At 44.4% G+C, this 21,296-nt stretch overlaps 1 protein-coding gene across 1 annotated transcript in view; it reads left to right on the forward strand.

The window, feature by feature from the left end:
- Positions 1–2,172: 2,172 nt before the first annotated feature.
- Positions 2,173–21,296, forward strand: part of CHD7 (chromodomain helicase DNA binding protein 7) — an 84,496-nt gene continuing 65,372 nt past the window's right edge. The window contains exons 1-2 of the mRNA XM_007471475.1: positions 2,173–2,597; positions 17,030–17,168. Coding sequence (XP_007471537.1) covers positions 2,209–2,597; positions 17,030–17,168 — 528 coding nt within the window. The 5' untranslated portion in view covers positions 2,173–2,208. The remainder of the gene's footprint in view (positions 2,598–17,029; positions 17,169–21,296) is intronic.

A 21,296-nucleotide genomic window follows, 5' to 3' on the forward strand; every position in this document is an offset into this window, starting at 1 on the left:
CAAACCCTTAAGTCAGATCCCATTAATTCTCTGCGAATGCTAATTTGGAGAGCTCCTTGGTTGATGTTTGTTAAGCGTGTTTGTGAGGGAAAAAGCGGGGGCAGGTGAGTGGCTTTTCTCAGCATCTGGTCGGTTGTGTTACCCCTGGATGGACACTGCATCCATGTGTTCATTCTCACTCCTCTGCCCTGGCTTCTCTCTCCTCCTGTCTGTCCTTGATCTCCTTCAGCGTCTTTCTCTCTCAGCTCTGACCAAGAAAGGGCGATGTGTATTTTGAGATTTTCTCATACCGTAGGATTTTGGAAGAGACTTTGGAAATCATCTAAACCAAACGCTTCATTTTGCAGATGAAGAAGTGAAATGATTTTCCCCGGGTTTTAAAGCTCATGGCAGGGCCCGGACGAGAATTTTGTCTCTCACCTCACGGTTCTGGGCTCATTCCCTTACACTAGTGCGGATGGAGAACTGAATGTAGGTTTCTTCAGTAGCCATAGTAGGTTTTATTGGGAACAGGAAAACCAGTTTCTTTTCTGGCAGTGATTTCTTTTTTTAAATGTTTCTTTGGGTCACTGAGCACTTTGGAAATAAAGTGAAGCCTGCGGCACCTTTCCTAGGAGGATGGCCGTGTGTGAGGCTTTAGGAGCCGGACGGAGTCAGAAGAGCAGTGGATTTAGGAAACCTAGATTCAGATGTCAACTCTGTCCCCCATGGTGTGGCCTTGGGTAGCCACATGGCCTCCTCAAATTTTACTTCTTTTCTGAAAAATGGGGGTAAATTATCACATTTTGGTGTGAGGTTCAGGTGCACAAACTCCTGAAAGCACCTTGCTTAGTGTATAACATGAAGTAGATGCTCAGTAGATGTGAGTTGTACTGGAATCTGATTTGTAGCCCTTTGTGGGTGGTGAGTAGCAACTCCTGGGCGCCTCAGCAGACCTGGACCTGGGCTTTCCTGTGACTCCTCTTTTGGGGGTCATGTGTGAGGGGCGCAGTTCTCAGTTCTGTCACTTGCATCCGTAACTCCTTGGGTGCGTTCTTCATCTCAGCAAGTCTGTGTCTCCATGGAGCTCTCCGGGCTGGCATGGGGATCGGATGGTGTCCGGGCGTAAAGTGCTTACTTAGCACATGCCCAGCACATGGTAAGACTGCTGAGTACACGCTTGTGGCTGTTATTGCTGTTGCTGTTTATATTACAGTTACTATTTAGTGTCTGGAAAAGCATATGAAAAAGGCAGATAGAACATTTTCAAGTATTGCGTTGAAATGTAAAGGCTCATTAGATGTCATAGTTTACAGTGGAGACAGATGGTCCTCTACCCCTGCCCTGATTTGTATCATGACCACTCAGCGTCCCATCCCAGGTGTTGGTATTCTCCACCGTATTTAAGACCAGTTCTGGGTATGGTCTTAGTGGATGCTGAAAATCTCCCGCAAGGCATGTCAAATTGACTATGTGGGAGCGCTTTCTCTCTCTCTTTCTCTCTCTCTCTCTCTCACTCTCTCAGTGAGATTTGGAAATGTAAAGCTTTAATAACTTAAGAAAAACATTGTCTGCATTTTCTATCAGTATGAGAAATCTAACCAATCCAGAGTCATTAAGCTTGTATATGTGCTTTTAATTTGACATTTGAATGTCATTTAAATCAGAAATGACCTGTACTGTATAAGATTTATGTGTTTACACTCGGATTTCAAACTTTCATGGTATCTGATTCGTACAATGCTCAGTAGACTTGTTCTTTTTAAAAAAAGTGACTTGATTATATATCTTTAATTGGAGTTCCTATTCCTGCATGGGGAAAATTCCACTTGAATTCCATCTTTGTGTCTTAGCTTTTGCTGCTGTTTTGTCTTTCACCATTTCCTACATGGGTGCTAAGAACATGGAAAGTGTCTTCAGCTGAATGAGAAATTTTCTTTCACCTGAAGAGAAGCTTTTACTGTATTACTAAATTGCCCTCTTTATTTATTTAAAAGCTTTCCTGTTGAAGAAACCTATTTTTTTTCCGGATGAGAGAAAACGATAGGTTTCACAAATGCATAGTTGGTTACGTTTGCTACCTTGAGTGTAGTGTAAGTTTCAGAAGCATCAGCCACTTGGCTTTCAGTTCCTTTCTTCACTACGAAGAACGATAAACTAACTTCAATTCCTATTTGTGTCTCTTAGCATTCTCCATCGGAGCCCTTTCTAGAGAAACCAGTGCCGGATATGACTCAGGTTAGTGGACCGAACGCTCAGCTAGTGAACAGTGATGATTACCTGCTGTCAGTAGAACAGCAGCCGCAGCAAAAGAAGAAGAAAAAGAAAAACAACCACATCGTTGCAGAGGATCCCAGTAAAAGTTTTGGTAAAGATGACTTCCCTGGTGGGGTTGATAACCAAGAACTAAACAGGAACTCACTAGATGGGTCCCAAGAAGAGAAAAAGAAAAAGAAAAGGCCGAAGGCAAAAAAAGATCCCAAGGAACCGAAAGAACCCAAGGAGAAAAAAGAGCCCAAGGAACCCAAGACCCCGAAAGCCCCTAAGATTCCCAAAGAGCCAAAGGAAAAGAAAGCAAAAACTGCCACGCCAAAACCCAAATCCAGCAAAAAGTCAAGGTAGGCTGTGGGCAGAAACCACCACCACCAAACACAGTAGAGACACAAGCACAACAGTCACAGCCTGTGGAATGGGGGTGGGGACATGGGGTGGGCGCGGGACACTCTGACATTTGTCCTCATTGCTGAGCTGTTTTTTCTCATACCCAAACTGAAAAGTTAAGGTGTTTATGCATTCTGAGATTTAGGACTCGATTATTATGAACTGTTGATTTGGTTGGTAGATTCTTTAGAAACGTTACTGGATAAAAATTGTTTGTTATTTTAAAATCACTTTCTTGTATTTTTGTGAAAGCCTGTCATTTTACAAATAGAACCAAGTTACCAGCATAATCATTTGTGAGCTTAGACCACCAACCTGTTTTTCAGCGACAGTACCAAACTGGGTAAGAAGGATTACAGAAGCAAGGCGAGTCACTGCATTTCACTAGGCTTTTGAGTCCTGCTTCCCAGAAGTTGAAACGGGAGAATGAATTCTCTCCACTTGGCAGGCGGAGTAAGCCTTCCAGGGGCAGCGTTGAAATCCTAGTGGGCAACATGGGAGAAATCAAATAGCAGTTACCCATTAGATATGCACTGGAGAATAGCATGAATTTTAGGTCCTAGGAAATAGCCGCCTCCACATCATAACTTCCCCTCTGGTACTTCCACACCAACTCTCTGACCCCCCAGGAGGCATATTTATTCAGTAAGAAAAGCTGAGAGGAGAAGACATTGAAGACTAATTTTTTTCATTTGTACCGAACATTTCTTACAACTGTTCTGAACCAGTTCCAAACATCTGAATCTATTTTTCAGAATGTGGCTCATGTTAGAAAATATAGTTTCCAGATGGAAGTATGGTCAGACTTGGTTACTCTGAACGTGTTTGCGGACGCGGGAGAAAACACGCTCCACCGCTTCCCGCCACGAGCGAATGCCCGCTTGTGCAGGGCACGTGGCATTCCACCCCGAGATTGACATGCTCCACGCGGGCTTTGCGAGCTCGCTGGCCTGGCAGCCCTGGGCTTGTGAGCTTTCTTGTGTGTCAGGAGCAGGTACACAAAGAAGGGTGGTTTCTGTAACTAGAAAGATGCCGCAAAGTGAGAGAACAAACTTGGATTTTCAGCTTCCTGCTAAAAATATCTAAACAGCCCAATACATTATTCTGTAGTGTTTTGAAAGTTTGAATCATAGACATTGACAAAACTTTTGTCACCAGTACTTTTTATGGTACCCAAATAACTGAATTACAGTTGGCCCTCCACAAAGGGCTTGAGCATCTGCAGATTTGGGTATCCGCCGGGGTCCTAGAACCGATTCCTTGCAGATACTGAGGGACCACCGTATATTCAGTAACTCAGTCTTATAGGTAACTTAGTATTTGCATTCACTTATAGTGTCCTTTGATGCCTCAGTATGTGGTCTCTTAATTGAAAGCCATTATGTTTTTCTCCCTATGAACACTCCTCTAACCTCAGAATTTATTATAAATTCTATTTTCATTTACTTAAGCAATACTTAATTAAGGACTTACTGTTTGTAGGTACTGTGTTAAGTCTTAGGGATGTGAGCCCAGAGGACAGTTAGACTTTCAGTCTGATCTATGAGGGGGTTTTAAAAAATACATAGTTGCTTAAGTCTGAGTATTGTGCTTTTGGTAGGAGGAAACATGTGCTTTATTTCTCCTAAGGAGAAAGAAATCAAAGCAAAATCTTAAAAGAATGTATTTTTTAAAAACAAACTTACAATGTAAGAGCGTGTGTTCTAAAGAAGTTTTCTGGAACTCAGAACATATATCACCAAAACTAACTGTAGCCTCAAAATACATCTGTCTTAAGTTTTTATCTTAAGTTTTTGAATTTATTACCAAATGGTAAAAATTGATATAAAAAACCTCACTGTATCTTGGATACTTGTTGTAAATTTCCAAATAAATTCTTTCAAGCTCTCAGTCTACCTCAGACTGACCCTATCTTTATTTTTTTCTTTTCATTTCTTTTTTTATAAATTTATTTATTTATTTAGTTTTGGCTGCATTGGGTCTTCGTTGCTGCGCGTGGGCTTTTCTCTAGTTGTGGCGAGCAGGGGCTACTCTTCGTTGTGGTGCGCCGGCCTCTCATTGCGGTGACTTCTCTTGCTGCAGAGCACGGGCTCTAGGCGCACAGGCTTCAGTAGTTGTGGCACACGGGCTTCAGTAGTTGTGGCTCATGGGCTCTGGAGCACAGGCTCAGTAGTTGTGGCGCACGGGCTCAGTTGGCTCCGTGGCATGTGGGATCTTCCCGGACCGGGACTCGAACCCGTGTCCCCTGCGTTGGCAGGCGGATTCCCAACCACTGCGCCACGAGGGAAGCCCTGACCCTATCTTTGAAAACGTACTTTAGCACACCCTTACATCCTGTAGGATATGTTGGGGCAGATATTAAATTGCCCTGTTTAACAATGAAACTTACTGAAATTTCCCTAATGACCATAAACAGGTGTTAGGAACTTGGGGCGTCAAACTCAGTCATTCCTGGGCCTCCCGCCTCCTTGGTGCAGGTACAGACTCTGCCTTTACCCGGTAGGAGACCCTTCAGTGCAGGCCCATCTGTGCCCTCAGCTGCCCAGCCTGAGGTGTGAGTCTCTGTGCAGGGTGAGCAGCTGACGTGGCTGAGTCTGAGTGATGGCTTTGCGCTGGAGTCACACACTTCTAGCAGGAGGAAGGCGCATGATTATCTTGTCCTCAGGAGGAAGTCTAGTACTTTTTTTTTTTTTTTTTTTTTTGCGGTACGCGGGCCTCTCACTGCTGTGGCCTCTCCCGTCGCGGAGCACAGGCTCCGGACGCGCAGGCTCAGCGGCCATGGCTCACGGGCCCAGCTGCTCCGCGGCATATGGGATCTTCCCGGGCCGGGGCACGAACCCGTGTCCCCTGCATCGGCAGGCGGACTCACAACCACTGCGCCACCAGGGAAGCCCGTCTAGTACTTTTTTTCTCTTTATTTTTGCTTTTGACTAGTAGTCTCAGTTGATGGCTGCTGTAGGTGACAGTCGTTTTTCCCCCGAGTGGTGTGAAAGTAATTGAGGGGAACCCTTCTTTAGAGCTTGGAGAAGTGCAAGTGGGAAGGGGGCCACTGAGAGCATTTGCGGCACCTCTGCTGGCCCTGGCGACTTGCCCTTGGAGGGCCACTTGCTGATTTAGGATGAAATGTGGTGAGGACAATGCCTGAGAGGTTTTCCTGTCGTCGATGTTCAGCTGGGGGTGGCTGTCCAAGAATATGGTAACTGAATAGAGATTGTCATTGAATTAACCAGCCAACCCATTCTTGTGTTGAGCTACAGTGTTTCAGGTGGTCAGGGGAATGGAGTATCTCAAGTTGTGGTCTCGTTGTTCCTCTAAGTCTGGGAAGGAAAAAGCATCCCTGAAGCAAGGATAAGTAGATTGCACACAGCTACATGTAAATTCTGAATAGCATAGCAGAATAATTATGTAAATTGAATATGCAGTCATGAAGGTAATAGGAGGTTTGGGTTATGTCAGTGCTGGGGCTGAATTGCCAGAGCAGGTTGCTTTAGGCGCTGGAATACTGCAGTGGCAATTTTGTTTTGCAAAACGTTATGTGATACCAGTTATTTCCATCCTTGAATAAGTTAACTTGATGAATTTGTTTATACAGAAAATAATTCTCCTACAGAGGGCTGAAACAGAGGGGATAAACAGAAATGGAAGGAAACATTTACTGTAGAACTACTCACATCTTTCTTGTTTGGCCCTCTATGCCTTATCACTGGTGAGATTCTCCTAACAGACGTGCTGCCCTTTGAGTGGCTGGTGACGGCAGTGACCCGCTGGGGGTCTGCATTATGTCCACACAGGAGAGAGCTGGTTTTGCATCATTCACATACTCACTGTCATAAATGACATGAGAAAGGTGGCTGTCATTGGTGGGGCTGATTTTCTTTGTGTGCCTTCACCGTGTCCTTCTCACTACCTGTCATCCCTGAAAGCCACTGAGGCTTGAATTTGTGGCCATTCCCAGCAAACTGGCCCTTTTGGCAACCAAGATATAATTGAGTCTGTCTTGCCTCTGCAGGAGAACCTAAAAGAATCTGCCCAGAAGCTGTTATATAGAATGGTAGTGAAACAGAAAAAGGTGTCAGCATTTCAGAAAGAGACATTTATTTATTTATTTGTTTGTTTGTTTATTTTTGGCTGCCTTGGGTCTTTGTTGCTGCTCACGGGCTTACTCTAGTTATGGCAAGCAGGGGCTACTCTTCGTTGCAATGCGCAGGCTTCTCATTGTGGTGGCGTCTCTTGTTGCGGAGCACGGGCTCTAGGCTCACGGGCTTCAGTAGTTGCGGTGCGTGGGCTCAGTAGTTGTGGCTCGTGGGCTTCCATAGTTGTGGCTCGCAGGCTCTAGAGCGCAGGCTCAGTAGTTGTGGCGCACGGGTTTAGCTGCTCCTCTGGACCAGGGCTCGAACCCGTGTCCCTTGCATTGGCAGGCAGATTCTTAACCACTGCACCACCAGGGAAGTCCCCAAAAAGAGACTTTTAAAATCTTGGTGAAAAAAATGGACCACATGCCTCTTTCCTAATTAGGACCATATCTTTTTTACCCCCTCTTCCCATTTTACATTAAATATATATTTTTCTACCTGTCTAGTGCTTTCCCCAGGTGTCTTTATAGCTTTTAAATATTGACGGTTAATATTGAAAATAAAGGCTAAGACAGTTGTGGCCTGGGGAGGATGCCATTTTGCATATGGAAGGATTCACGGAGCTGAAATATGAGGACTCGTGGTCTTCTCTTCAATGCGTTTTCTGTTTGTGTGTATGCTTGGGCCTTGTGAAATGAGAGAGAATTTGGAGGAAGTGCTTCCTTTGAATGACTCTTGGAGGATTTAGTGGTCCATTTAGCTATATAAAGATTCTTTGAATGTACATAAAGAAGGGAACTTAGCCAAAGGTTGTGACTTGACTGCTGAAGCTTCATTTAAATGAAGCCATGGAGATTTGCTTCTAATGCAGTTTCTAGGAACTCATCTGGTCCTTGCCCCCCTCTCCACCCCCAGTATTAAAGTTAATAGGAAGCTAAAATGCTACTGCTCCATTAAGAGTGAAGATACATATTTTTTAAACTGTGAAAAGTAAACATACCACTCTTACTTCAAAAGACATATAAAGTCCCCAAAACACGTTAAGTGTCTTTTTTGCATACCACACTGTCCTTAATATTTATGTTGCTACTTTCTTCTGAGGAACTTAGTTAACTTTTCAGAGATTGTTTTCTCAACCATGATCTAAAAGAGTAGCAGCATTTACCTGAGAAATATTTTTATTCAGCCAGCAAGCCCAATAGTGGTGTATTTTGAGTAACTAATACATATTTTCTAATGTGCTCTTATATATGTAAAATTTCTCGGACACAAAAGCAAACCGTTAAACTTGTTTTGCTAATGAGTACAGAAAACCTAGATAGTCAGGTATCTCCCCATCAGGTAATAAAGTAAATGAAAGCAGCAGCTTTTCTTCTTCTATTTTCTTGTTCTTTCTTTTATTCACGTGCCGTGACTTAGCTTTGACCCAAGACATTGGATAGTTGAACAGACTGAATTAGGTATTTTGGATGCTGTACCAGCAGAAGAGAGTGTAGGTTTCTCTGGCATGTGGTTACAAAGGACTTTTGAGCCCTTTAGGTGTTGGCGAGGAACAAGGAAGAATTGTCCGTGAGCATCACGCGTCTGCCCGCCGGCCTTCCCTGTCCGCTCCTGGTCACTACGTCCAAGCTCCGGGCCAGGGGTGCAACCAGGTGCCCCCTTCCCCTTCCGAAGATTGCCTTCTCTTTGACAAAGGCGCCAGGCCGTGAGGTCTTCTTAATCCCCGTGGGGATTCCTTTCCTTCGAGAAAGGAAGGATAACCATCTCAGAGACTTCCTTGTACATGTAAAAGGCCAGTGACAGGCCACCTTATGACCCTTCCTCTATCTGATTTGTCTTAAATCAGGATGAGCAGTGAGGGAGCTGTCAGCCGCCTTCAGTTCGGACTCTGCCGTCTCTGATAGCCCGTGATTCCCTTTACGCTCGGTGGGGGGGACGGATGCCCAACATCACTGTCCCTTAACAGCAAGTTCTGCTGACTCATGCTCTGTGCCGGATGCAGGAATGGGCCACAGTGGGCCTGGTGGGAATTTGTTCCTGCCCGTCCAGGGAGCTGCAGTGGACTTCAGAGCGGTGGCCTGCTGGCCTTGTGGTTGTGTGGGAGAGGTGAGGTAGGTCCCACTGCACCCATCGGAGAAGAGGTGAGAGGCGAGGAGGCCCTGGGCAGCAGGAGGATGTTAAAGGGGCATTTTTCTGGAGACACCTTCCTTTGAAGTCTTCTTAAGTGGAATTTTAGGGTGTCGCACGTGTTGCCGTAGGAGATGTGTTGGGGATGTCAGAGTCGGAAGATAAAGAGCAGAAGGCGTCACAGGCTGATTTTTTTAATTATCGATAGAAATGTCTATGGATATGAATATGCTTTTGAAAAGTATGAAGTTCTGTGCAGATGCAAAACTTGTCACGTGGTACATAAAGATCTTTTTGCTAGTTGTCTTCTGCCCAGACAGAGCCCCCTGTGGGGTGTTGGATGCAAAGCCACTGTGAGAGCATCAGTCACGTGAGAGGCTGGCCTTTGCTTCAGCCACCTTTCCATGGAGGTCCGTGGGACTGAGCTCTAAAATGTTAAACAGGGAGCTGGAGAGTTCGAATTAAGAAAAAAGACACTGTGGGACTTCCCTGGCAGTCCAGTGGTTAAGACTCCACGCTTCCACTGCAGGGGGCGCGGGTTCGATCCCTAGTCGGGGAAATAAGATCCCACAAGCCGAGTGCTGTGGCGAAAAAAAGAAAAAAGACACTGTTCTCTCTCTCTCTCTCTCTCTTAATTTTAGAAAGGCAACACCCTTGAACTTCCATTAGATTACTAATTTTATGTGTAGCCTGATTCCTGTAGGAATGATGTAACTTCATGCTTCTTCTGTTGGGGTAGGTGGTGAGGTTTTCTCCTCGTAGGTGTTGCCATTTGCTCTGCCTAATTCTCCACCTGCATACCTCACACCTCACCTGATTAAACCGAGGGTGGGCTGCACGTCTCACCGGTTGTCATAGCCACCTTGGTGGATCAGAGAAGATACTTATGAATCCAGGAAGTGGGGTTCTGGCTGCTAACGCTGTCCTCACTCTCCCCGTCCTGGGTCGTGGGAACGCTGGGCGTGAATAAGGCTGGCATCTTAGGACTTGGCACAGACAGCCAAGTATTGGCCCTTGGAAGAATATCCCATAGTAAAAGGGCACTCAAAGTCATGCTTTCTGCGCAGGTCGTGTGATGTCTGATTTGTCCGATCCTTTCTGCCGTGTTGCAGTGCCAGGTGGTGCTATAGAGCTGGGGGGCTAATGTTGATGTTTGTTGAGCTTCTGGGATCGGATAACACATCAGCTCACCAGACTTTGCTTCCATCTTACTTCTGGTGGATCTTAATTCATTCATAAAACTCAATAACCTTTAGATTTTTCAATGATAATTCGTGACTTTGTGATTTTTTTTTTTTCCCCATCTACAGTATACTCAACATTAAAAATGGGTTTAGCTCTTTCAGGAGAACTTTCTACTGTACTTTGTCTTTCATTTTTTTTTTAAGTTTTTTTTTTTTTTTTTTTTTTTTTTGCGGTACGCGGGCCTCTCACTGTTGTGGCCTCTCCCGTTGCGGAGCACAGGCTCCGGACGCGCAGGCTCAGCGGCCATGGCTCACGGGCCCAGCCGCTCCGCGGCATGTGGGATCTTCCCGGACCGGGGCACGAACCCGTGTCCCCTGCATCGGCAGGCAGACTCTCAACTGCTGCACCACCAGGGAAGCCCTAAAACGTTCTTCTTTATAAAATGGTCAACTGGAGCTTTCCTCAGGACAGGGTTCTGATGTTATTGGAAGGCCGCCCAGGGATGAGCCGGAGTAACAGAGGCGTTCACCAGGGAAGGTTTCCAAGGCCTGGAGGGTCCCCCAAAAGGCCAGGTCAGTGCTGGACGCATAGTACGTCTCCACGAGGAGGTGAGACCTTCAGGTCGGTCCCAGGATAGAGACAGGGGCTCTGGAGCCGGGCAGGTTCTGGCCCAGTCCTGGGACGGCTGCTTCCTGGGCCGAGCGTGTAACCGGTTTCCTTATCCTTGCACAGTTTGATTATAAGATGTGAAGGCGAGGCCTCTTGAGTTTGAAATACACATTTTAAATGAAAGCAAGTCGGGTTTCTGTATCTTTCCTAACTTTCTTTGCTATTTGCTTCCTAGAAATTTAGCACAGTTAATGTGCTTCAGGAGTACTTGATCGTGTAAGAGCTACCTAAGGTAACAATTTAAATTATTTGTCTTCGAGGCAGAGAACTTAAAAGCTCGATTGCTAATTTGTCTTTGCAATTTGTTAACAGTTCAGAAGTAAAATAGAGCCCCTCCCCTCACCCCGTCTCTCTTCCGCTTCTCAACTCGCCTCCTGTCTCTTTCTCAAGCAGAAGCGTAGGGTGAAGAATTTGTGGGTGGCATATAGGAGTCGGGGGCCGGCTCAGCACCCGAGGGCTGACTGCCTGGGCGGACGGGGGCTCCTGCCCCCCGATCCTGCCCAGATGCTCTCTGCCCTGCGTTGCCTTGTAGGGAGTCTCAAGCGTTCAGACCGTCTGCTGCCCGCTGCTGGGCCCTTGCTTGGCCTAGGGAGCTCCAGGGCCCTTCGTATGAAGGTGTTGTTGGCTTCTGCCTTTCTTGTCTGTCGTGCAGAATTTGTCTTGACTCTTATCAGTTTATTCTGTCACCTGCATTTTATCACATCCCAGTTTAGCTGTTAAATAAAACTTTGGTCTCAGGACTGGTAACATTTTTATTTTATTTTGTTGGGTTATTTTACCTCATGATGTATCACATTTTATATTGCCTTCATTGATCCTTTTAAACTTTTAGTCCTTGATCTTGTCGCTTTTTTAGTTTGCCTCTTTATCTTTTAATTTTCTTTTTCATTGTTTAAAAACTTAGAGGAAAATCTGAAGTTGAGAGGCCAGACGCTTTTCTCCTGCCAGCCTTGAGACCTTGACCCTAGTGGCTCATGTATTTTATCATACGTGATCTTTTCTGAATCACGACAAGCCATACACTTCCTGTGCCACAAACATCCCTCACTTCTCATCCATGACATTCAGTTGTTTATTAAAAGGCCTTTATGTATGTAAAATATAAGGATATGTTTCAACACTCTCTGCTCTCCTAAAAGATGGTAGTGTGACACTTCGGCTTGATTTCCCGAAAACGGACCTGTTTGATCTTCACGAGCCGCCGGGTTGATTTTCCCCGATGTGAGGGGGCCCATCACTGACGCGTCCTGTCTCGAGGGTCTGTGTGGTGGAGAATCCTCGCTGCCCCCGCTCCGCCCAACCCCGCCACTGTCCACACAGCTTCACCCGCTGACTCCATTCCTCTCGTTATGTTTGGTTCCACGATACAGTTCCTTTTCAAACTGTCTTTCCTTCGAGGACTTAGACCCTTAGGCTGGTGCTTATCCATGTTTCACTGCACTCTGTAATAAATCAGGGCAGCTAGCTGGCTTTCCAGTAAGTTCTAGCCCTTTGCATAAAGTCGTGTTTAAAAAACCTATACTCGTTTCTCACCGAAAAGACTTCATTATTTACATGCTCTGTCTTAGCTTGGATTTATGTGTCCAGCCCCACTTCAGGTACTGTCACTGGGCCCATCGTTGTGGACTCTTACAGCCATACACTGAATATGTCCTTCCAGAGGGATGACTCCCTCCATGTGGATCCCTCCCCTCTGAACCCAGCATTTGTTTCTTGGAGTTTTCATCAGGGTGGTGTAGGTTTTGATCACGTGGGGTTGGGGGAGGCAACCACAGAACTTTAGAGCTCGGTCTGGCAGGGTGACCTAAGTGTCACTTAGCCATGGACCCTGAGAATATCCCGCTGCCCGCCACTGGGACCTCCCTCTCATGGTGAAATGTGACATGTAAGTAAAGCTGGTGGAGGGACGGTGGCCAGCAGTATCCCCAGAAAGATATAACCCTTTCCAAGAGTACAATGGCCTGCCTAGCTTCACGAGGGGGTGGCCCTGCATCTTGGCCTCACCAGTAATGGTGGGCGATAAGGGTCAGTAATGGTGGGCGATAAGGGTCAGGAAATGAAAGAACTCTGTGAGTCCGGAGGGGAGGTATACAGATGTATGGGGTTTGAAAACTTGCTAGGTTTCACTCTACTTTGGTAGTAGTTTAGCCCCATTTTACTGAGCTTCCTAAAGATAGAATCTACGTGGGGTTTTCGTAATTGAGTTAAGGAGAAGAGAGCTTTAGCTGCACGTAGTCAGGGCTGTGTGTGTGTTTGTTGATTTCACGGTCACTTGTACTGTTTAATTGGTCAGCTGAAGTTTATAAGTAGCCCACCGGACCAGGTACAAGGAATACAGAGATAAATAAGACACATTTCCTTCTTGAGCTAACAGGATAGTCGGAGAAAGACATACACACACACACACACACACACACACACACACACCTGGTGCTTTGGTTTTACTGCGTTGCAGTAATGTTACCACCCAGTACTGTGTGTTTTAGACATCCCTTGTGTGGGGTACATCACGTGGCATGTAGAGAGTGTGAGATCTTACTAATGCAGACTTTGGTGGCCAGAAAATGGTTCTCTGACTGAGTGATGTCCAGCTGAGCCTTGCAGATGAGTGTGCAAGGGGCAGCGGAGGGAGGAGAGATGTGCGTGCGCTCCTGGGAGCCGTCCTGTATATCTGCAGGGTGGAGGGTGGAGAGTTTGGGGTGTGGGAAAAGTAGAAAAATAAAGTTCATGTCGCCAATTATAAAACTGCGCACTGAGAATCTCAGACGTCAGTACACGTGGGGCTGGGGCTTTGGGCAGAATGATTCGGTCGGGTCTGTGTGTGAGCGGGCCGCTCTGCTGGTGCCTGGAGCTGGGTTCGCAGGGCGTGTTCGGGCGGCGGGACTGAGCCACAGAGCTCGGGAACGCGGCGGGCAGGGCCGGTCCAGGGGACGCGTGGAGGCAGCCGGGGCTTCTCCGGGCCACGGCCAGTCAGGGCTGGACCCCGCACAGCTGGCTCTTCTGGCCGTCCGGGCTTGGCGGGGCGTCGGGCCGGGGCCAGCCCTGCAGCTGTTGGCGGCGCCTTGAGGTTCTGGATTCGCGCCAAGCAGCCCGTGGCCTCGTCCCGGACCTTGTAGTGTCGGGTTGAGGGGTGGTCCTTGTGAGTAAGTACCGCTTTCCTCTCCCCAACCGGAAGAGCTGCCCTCTTGGTGCGCTCAGGCTTCCCAGATTCTAGCTGGGGAGAGGAATGTGTGTACGGCCGTGTTTTGGCTCTGACATTACGAAGGACCAGCCTTGAACCTTACAGATTTGGGTCGCGGCTGTGGCCGTGGGATACGTGTCCTTTCGCCAGCAGTCTGATGGCGGGTGGCCCTGCCCCTGGCTGGTGACGGGGACGAGGCTGGGAGGCCGTCGTGACGGTCGGGGTGGGATATGATATGCGTCTGAACTAAAGCAGGGGACGGGTATAGAGGCTAGTGGCCTCTGGGCAGGTGTTGAGACTGTTGATAAAGGCTGTTCCTTCTCCTCACGTGGCCTAGGTGACGTGGTCACGACGCAGAGGGTCCCGTCCCTAAGTCTCCGCAGTTGATTCCGCCCGTGGGTCTGAGCCGCAGTCAGAGAACAGCTCCCAGTCGAGTGTGCCAGGTGCTTGGAAAGGTCGAATCTTGGAGCAAAATGTAATTACTAACCTCATTTTATGGGTGAGAAAACGGAGACTCAGGGAAATGAAATGACGTATCCAGAGTCACAGACAGACAGGTTATAAATGACAGAGTTGGAACTTGAACTGAGGGCTGTCTGAAATCAGTGCTCCTCGTTGGCTAAAAAAAAAAAAAAAAAAATTCTGGCTTTAGCTCTTTGGGGGCAAAGCAGTTTTAATATAACAGTTGAAAATCCAAATGAGCGTATTGCAAAATAGTGGCAAAGGCAATTTGATATAAATAACTTTATCTTGTCTTTGATTGTAATGTCTTGGGGTGAACATTGACGACTTTGTAGCTTTTTTGACTGCTTGGTGTGTTTTTGATTTGTATGTTGATGTCACGAGAAGATGTTAGCAAGGAAACGCTTAGATGTCTCGGGGCAGCATGAATAGCTCAAGGTCCACTGAGTTTAGGAATCCTGCAGTCATCAGAACTGGGGTGGCTGCTTCCCTTGGCTACAGGCATTTTGTCCGGGCATTTGGAGAGGTCCTGTCTGACTTTGCACGTTCTTGGAGGTTCCACAGAGTGCATCCTTGGGACAGACGGAACATCATTAGCACTTCTCTCCTCCAGCAGATTGACGTCTCCTCAGACCTGGGCTCTGGCGGGCTCCGAGGCAGTAAGCCTTTTTCTCCCGTAGGACAGTTTACCCCTGGTGCAGGAACCCCACTAAATCAAATTGTGTCCTTCACTGTGGCGTGGAGAGGGCACTGGGGAAGGACCTGCTGCCAGCTTTCTTTACCTGGCAGTGGTTCAACTCCGTGACAGGCCTACCTCTGATTTAAACAAATTTGAGAAATATGTAAAGTTTTGGAAGCAGTTTTGCACTGATTTGATAAAAGAAACCACAAAACACTGCAGCGCAGGTGTTGAGAATGTTTGAAAGCTGATTGAGGGAAGCAGATGGCTTTAGTCAGTGGCATCCAGCCAAAAGAGCAGGTGCTGGTCATGTGACCGCTGGTTACCAGGGTAATCTGATTGCTCTTGGCGTGCAGATGAAAGGAAAGGGGCCCAGTGTTCAGCTGTAGTATTGTATAATTTGTGGCAGTTAGAGCGGAAATAAATGCTGGAAATGGAGCCTCATAGTAGGGGAGACTTCTGTCCATGTGTAGCGTAAACACTAGGACAGTTGGATGAAGAACTGTTGTATGGATTTTTTTTTTTTTTAATTTAAAAAATATTATGCTTTCTGTGGATCTTTTGGGGGCTTAAAGTTTTTAGGACACTCCTTTTTTTTTTTTAAATTAAAAAGAACTCTTTAAACCTAACTGCTGCTTGCTATAATCTGAATTGTCATAAGTTTTTTCCTTATGTGGCCATTTACTAGGCTCAGATATTAACAGAACAAAATAAAAACAAGCTGAGTATTTGAAAATGACTAGTTTATGATTATCAAATATTGTATTTATTCATTACAAAAATGCCTTTTAGGTGTGTAATTATGCTCAATACTTTTGAAACATTTTACATGACATGCTTTACTTAAAAGCATATTGGTATCTTGGCTTCTTTTCCTTTTGTAGTTGTTGGGATTGAAAAAAAATATTGTTTAATGCATTCTGACAGCATACTTTTCTAGGAATTTACAAACTTAAATAAACTTTTCAAAGCTTTTCGAAATGTATCTTTTGTTTTCAAAATTTATTAGAATTTTAGGCTTTCTTGAAATAGTAAAAATAATTATTACTGAGGTTGGATTATTTGAAATGTTGGATAGTAAATGGTAATAATCAGTATTAGAAAACCCTTGGGGCTGGGTTTTGGAAATTGGTATGGAAGGCAGCACCAAGTGTGCATTCTAAAAGGATGGCAAATAAAGGTTCTAAAGGTGATAGTAAACTTCAAAAATTTTTTTTCTTACAGTTCATTCTTGTTTTTTGACTTATGTAACATTCAAATCCTATTAACATTTGATGGAAACATACTATGGAATGCACCCTTGAATTGCTGGGGTCACTTTGCTATATTTCTGTATTTTGGAGACCCAGCTTTTGAAAAAAAGGCCATTGTGACTACCTCAAAAAAAAAAATTGTCTAGCACCAAAATAAAGCTGATTTTTACTTAAGAATACAGCGTTAAATAAATTTATGTAGAAGAGGAACTGCTATATATCTTGTTATGTTTTAAAAGGTTATAAATTGGATAAAAATGTATCTGAATGTTATAAAAGAGGACACCTAGTAGAACTGGTCAAGAAAAGGACTTAAACAGGAGTGTTTAAAACTATCTACAAGAGACACAGAAGAAATGATCATTATGTTCTAGTTTTCCTTGACAGTTTTAAAAACCATCTTCTGGTACCTTAAAAAGTTGATAGCAAAATGATTTCTTAATCCAATTTTTCATTATGGCTTGGTGTATTGGCAGGGATCGTGCATTGTCTAGATGAACAAATGTATTCTGTGTGGTATTAGGAGTTTTTGCATGCAGTTTCTTTTTCATTAGGTCAGATATCTGCTGAAGGTCATCAGTATGGGGTTTTGCTGTAAAAACTTAATTGAGAGTACTGTTTAACTCTCGATGGCCCACATGCATTGATTTATCAATTTTTATCGATACTTTAGGGATATTGACGTGGGAAGTATAAGGCGTGGGGCATCCGAAAAACCTTGTTAAAAAGTGAACACTAAGTGATCCACTTTGAATTCTAGTAATAAGAAACCTGATTCAGAAGCAAGTGCTTTGAAGAAAAAGGCCAACAAGGGAAAAACAGAAGGTTCTGAGAATTCAGACTTAGACAAAACACCCCCATCATCTCCTCCTGAAGAAGACGAGGACCCAGGTGTTCAGGTAATACCATTATTCTGATCCCGAGCTGTGGTTGTTTAGCGTGGGTAACTTTAGCTGCATATCGAGTGCACTGGACCTCCCTGGCTTTGTCATAGAGCTGCTGTAGAGATGGCTTTATTGTCGTCTGGAATATTATATCCATAGTGATGAGAGCTGGGGGCCAGCCCAGAATTAAACTCCTGACTTCTTGGTTTTGCCATCTTTGACTCTGTGATAAATAAAACTGAGACTCTTCATTTATTTCTGTACATGTATCTTTTGATGTTTTTATATATATGTTAGTGTTAACATAGTCTTAATGTGTTGGTTCATTTAAAGCTTCACCCACGTTTCTAATTTTCTGCTAAGTTTGGTTCCTTGTCAGTTCTTTTATTTTGCAGAACAAAAAGTCACAGTGTAATATGTAGCTCGTCTTCAGGCTTCTGACATCTGACGGTCAGAGTCGAGATGTATTTGTGTAAAACACTAAAGTTTCTGAACAAGTTAGTGACTTTCTGGACAGCAGCACTGCACAATTTTCCAGTGTTAGAGTCTCCTGGCTTTTGGAGACTTTTATAGGAATCAGTCAAAAAAACTGGCCCTGAAATAAACATCAGGAATTTAGGTTCTTGTGCGTAAAGCACACTGCCTTCGCTGATTGGACAGTAAGTAAGGGACCCCTACACGTGACCGTTAAACATTATTTCCTTGTTACGTTCCCTGGAAGCATGCCAGCTTGGTCCTCTGGGATGGCTGGGAATGTGGCTTCTGTGAATGACATCTAAGTTATCAAGGAGCAGTTACTGAGGATCCTGCTAGAAAAGCAAGCAGCCCCTGGAAGCGGGTTTGACCTTTTCTAATGGTTTGGTGCACTCTCAGTACTTCTCCCTGTACCTACTGATTTGCTTAAGAGTTAGAAACAAAGTACTTGCAATATACAGCTCTGTGCTAAAGAATTTCAGATAGATTTTGTGTGTGTGTGTGTGTGTATGTGTTTAAGTAGAACTCCCTGATATCTATAACTTCACAGAACGACGTAACCTTGGAGGACCTGAAAGGGCGGGGAGAGAGAGAGAGAGAGAGAGAGAGAGAGAGGGAGAGAGAGAGAGGGAGAGAGAGGGAGAGAGAGAGGGGGAGGGAGAGAGAGAGAGAGAGTGTGTGTGTGTGTAAATGAATGTGTTTCAGTTTGGTTTGGTTCTATAACTAACATAGTGATAACCTCTGGCAGTTAGAGTTAATCTTGTAATTTCCTCTAACTTTCCATATCAGTGAAAAGATATTGGGAAGGTAAGTGGCTATCTTTTAAAAAATTGTTTAGGGGGTTTTAAACGAAAGTATTTTTAATTATTTTGAATTTATTCCTTATGCCCACAGGTGTTTTTTTTCCCCCCCCCTGAATTGCTTTTGCTTAAACTGAGACCTTTGTGCAGTAGTATTTGGACAATACTAAGAAGACTGTCACACAAGTCAAGAAAATTCTGTTGTTCTTTCACAAACACTGCTGTTTTTTACAAGTCTGTTTGCATTAACACAGACTCAAATGGACTTTATGAAATACTAGTGGTTTTTTTTTCTTCTGCATTTCAGTTATAGAAAAATGCTAATCAATGCAAATGAACATCCGTGCATCCTTTCTAATTGGCTGGTGCTGAACTGTCACAGGTCAGACAGCTAATATCAGTAAACACACAGGTCCATGTTTCCCAGTGTCTCTTCTGTATCACAGCAACACAGGAAGTGACGCTGACTGCTTGTTTGTTGTATTTCTTCCTGTAGCACACGCGTAAAGGGCTTAAAGTTCTTGAGTTTTATGATCAACTTGTTTAAACTTTAGTAAATGCCATGTCTTTATTTTTTTCTTTTCCTTTTAACAAACTGAGAAGTTTGTGTCACAAAGTACTACAACAGTGAGATTGTGGTAACACATTTAAATTTGGTCTTCAGCATACCTGTTTTAACTATATGAAACTTTTCTAAAACAATCCAAGTTTAACAAGTTGACCTGTTATTGTAGTGTTAATTCAAAAGTTTTGAGCTTTAAATGCAATTGGTTTAAATGCAGTTCTTATATTTTATTTTGATTCCCCCAAATGTTTCAAATAACAATAGTTTAACAGACCATAAAGAAGCCTATTATGTGATAAATAATTTTATTTTATGTTGTGAAATTGGGAAAGGAACCTTGATATCCAAAATAAGTGAACTTAAGATCAATTATTATTTGGAAGGCAGAGAAGCCATATAGCATTTAAAAATTTCAGGAAGTTGAGTTCTAATTGTATTTTGGGGTTTCTTTTACTCTTATGAAGTGACCTTGTATCCACTATTACTAACCCTATCACTGTTGCATAGATTTATAACACAAAGTTGATATGAGGAGAAACTTGGCGTTATAAACATTATATTCACCAATATGCACATTTCTATTAGAAGAATAAAGAGAAGTCTCTGTTTTATTGTACTGGAACACTTCTTTAATATCAGAGTGGGATTTAGTGTAAAGTAGATTTGTCTTAGACTCTGTCCAAGCTTAGACTCTGTCCAAGGATGTTTAGTTACTTGTGCTGGAAGAATACTAGGGCAGTGTGGCCCCAACCATGGAAACCTGATGAAACATCACAGATGTGTCATTAGTAGCACATTTCTCCTTACAGTAATGACAGAAAGGTGAAACTGTAGATTCATCCATTTCCATTTAGCTAAATTGATATATCAAAAGAAATACAGATACTATACTAAATTTCACCAAATTAAAATGTTGTTCCTGATAATAGGCTTTTGTATCTTAAATAAACTGACAGCCAGAAGCAGGCGATGCTGAAGTAAGCAGAAGGGGCGGAGCTATTCCACATCAGCTTTGGGAAAAGAGGAGGGAAGCCGTGTGACGTAGCCCGGCTTCGGAGCCTCATTGCTTTCTGATTTTCCCTTGGAAAAAGGTGGAGCTAATTACTGATGACTGTATAATCCTACTAATTGCATTTGGCATTAACATGTCCCTTTAAGTGCGCTGTTTTAAGTGCTTTCAATGAATTCTCTTAGGAGATCTTCACAGTATACTGATGAGGCAGCTACTATCATTACCTCTAGTCTACAGACCAGGAAGCTGAGGTCCCTAAAGGAACTTGTCCAGGGTCATGCAGTGAGAGCCTGGCCTCATTCTAACGTGGGCACTCACCTCCTGGACCCCCGAGGTCAAACTGCCCCTGGTGACGTGGGGCAAGATGGACGGTGGTAGGACCCCCGCTGGCCTGGGTGTCACCTCCACATGGAACTGGTTATTCTGTGCGGGGCTGGAGAGGAGAGAAGGGTCAGAGGTGGAACCTTTGGCCCACATCGCCGCTCCCTCTCGTCTGAGCCGCTAGGAAGTCTGTTAATAAGATGTCCCGTCCCGCCCCCCCCGCCCCCCGATACCTCCTGGCAGAGGGGTACATCGTGCCTCTGCAGCCCTGGCTGTAGGGCTGAGTTCACAGCCTCGAATGACCCATCTCATGGTCCTGTTATACACAGTCGTAATGTGAGCTGTCTCACATCCCCTTTGAGAGCAGGGCGAGCACAAACTTAATACAGTAAAATTGAGTGGTTCCCATTCTTTGAGACATGGCACGGGGCCTTGTTGGTCCTGACTTGTGCCCCGTAGGTCCCATGCCTGTCCCTCCTGAGGTCTGCACGGCAGGGTGATTTGCCTCTCTCTGCCCTACTATCCCAACTTTAAAATTCGAAAGACTCTTCAGAAGGGTTTATTTCATAATTCTTAGAGAACAGTTAGTATCAGTGTTACTTTTCTCAGTATTCTTTTTATTTCTTCCATGTGCTTTGCCAACTCACCCATGAGTTGTAATTGAACAGGGATTTAAAATTTACACGTGTCATTTTAGAATTATCTGAGATGTCATCGCATACACATATTAATGAGAAGGTTATTTCTCTTTGTTTTTAATTAACTGACAAAACTATTTCTATATCAAAAAGGTCAAACCATCTAGAATTGTTTTGAACAAAAAGTACAAAATCCTTTTTTCTGCTCCAGTCATTTCACTCTCCAGAATTAATAGCTGTTAACAGTTTGTTGTGTCTTTTCAGATTTTTTTTCTGTTATTGAAAACATACCCGTATACATTCATTTTTTAGCAAATATTCACTGAGTGTAGG

The sequence above is a fragment of the Lipotes vexillifer genome, unplaced genomic scaffold, assembly GCF_000442215.2.
Source record: "Lipotes vexillifer unplaced genomic scaffold, Lipotes_vexillifer_v1.1 scaffold165, whole genome shotgun sequence".
Lineage (NCBI taxonomy): Eukaryota > Metazoa > Chordata > Mammalia > Artiodactyla > Lipotidae > Lipotes > Lipotes vexillifer.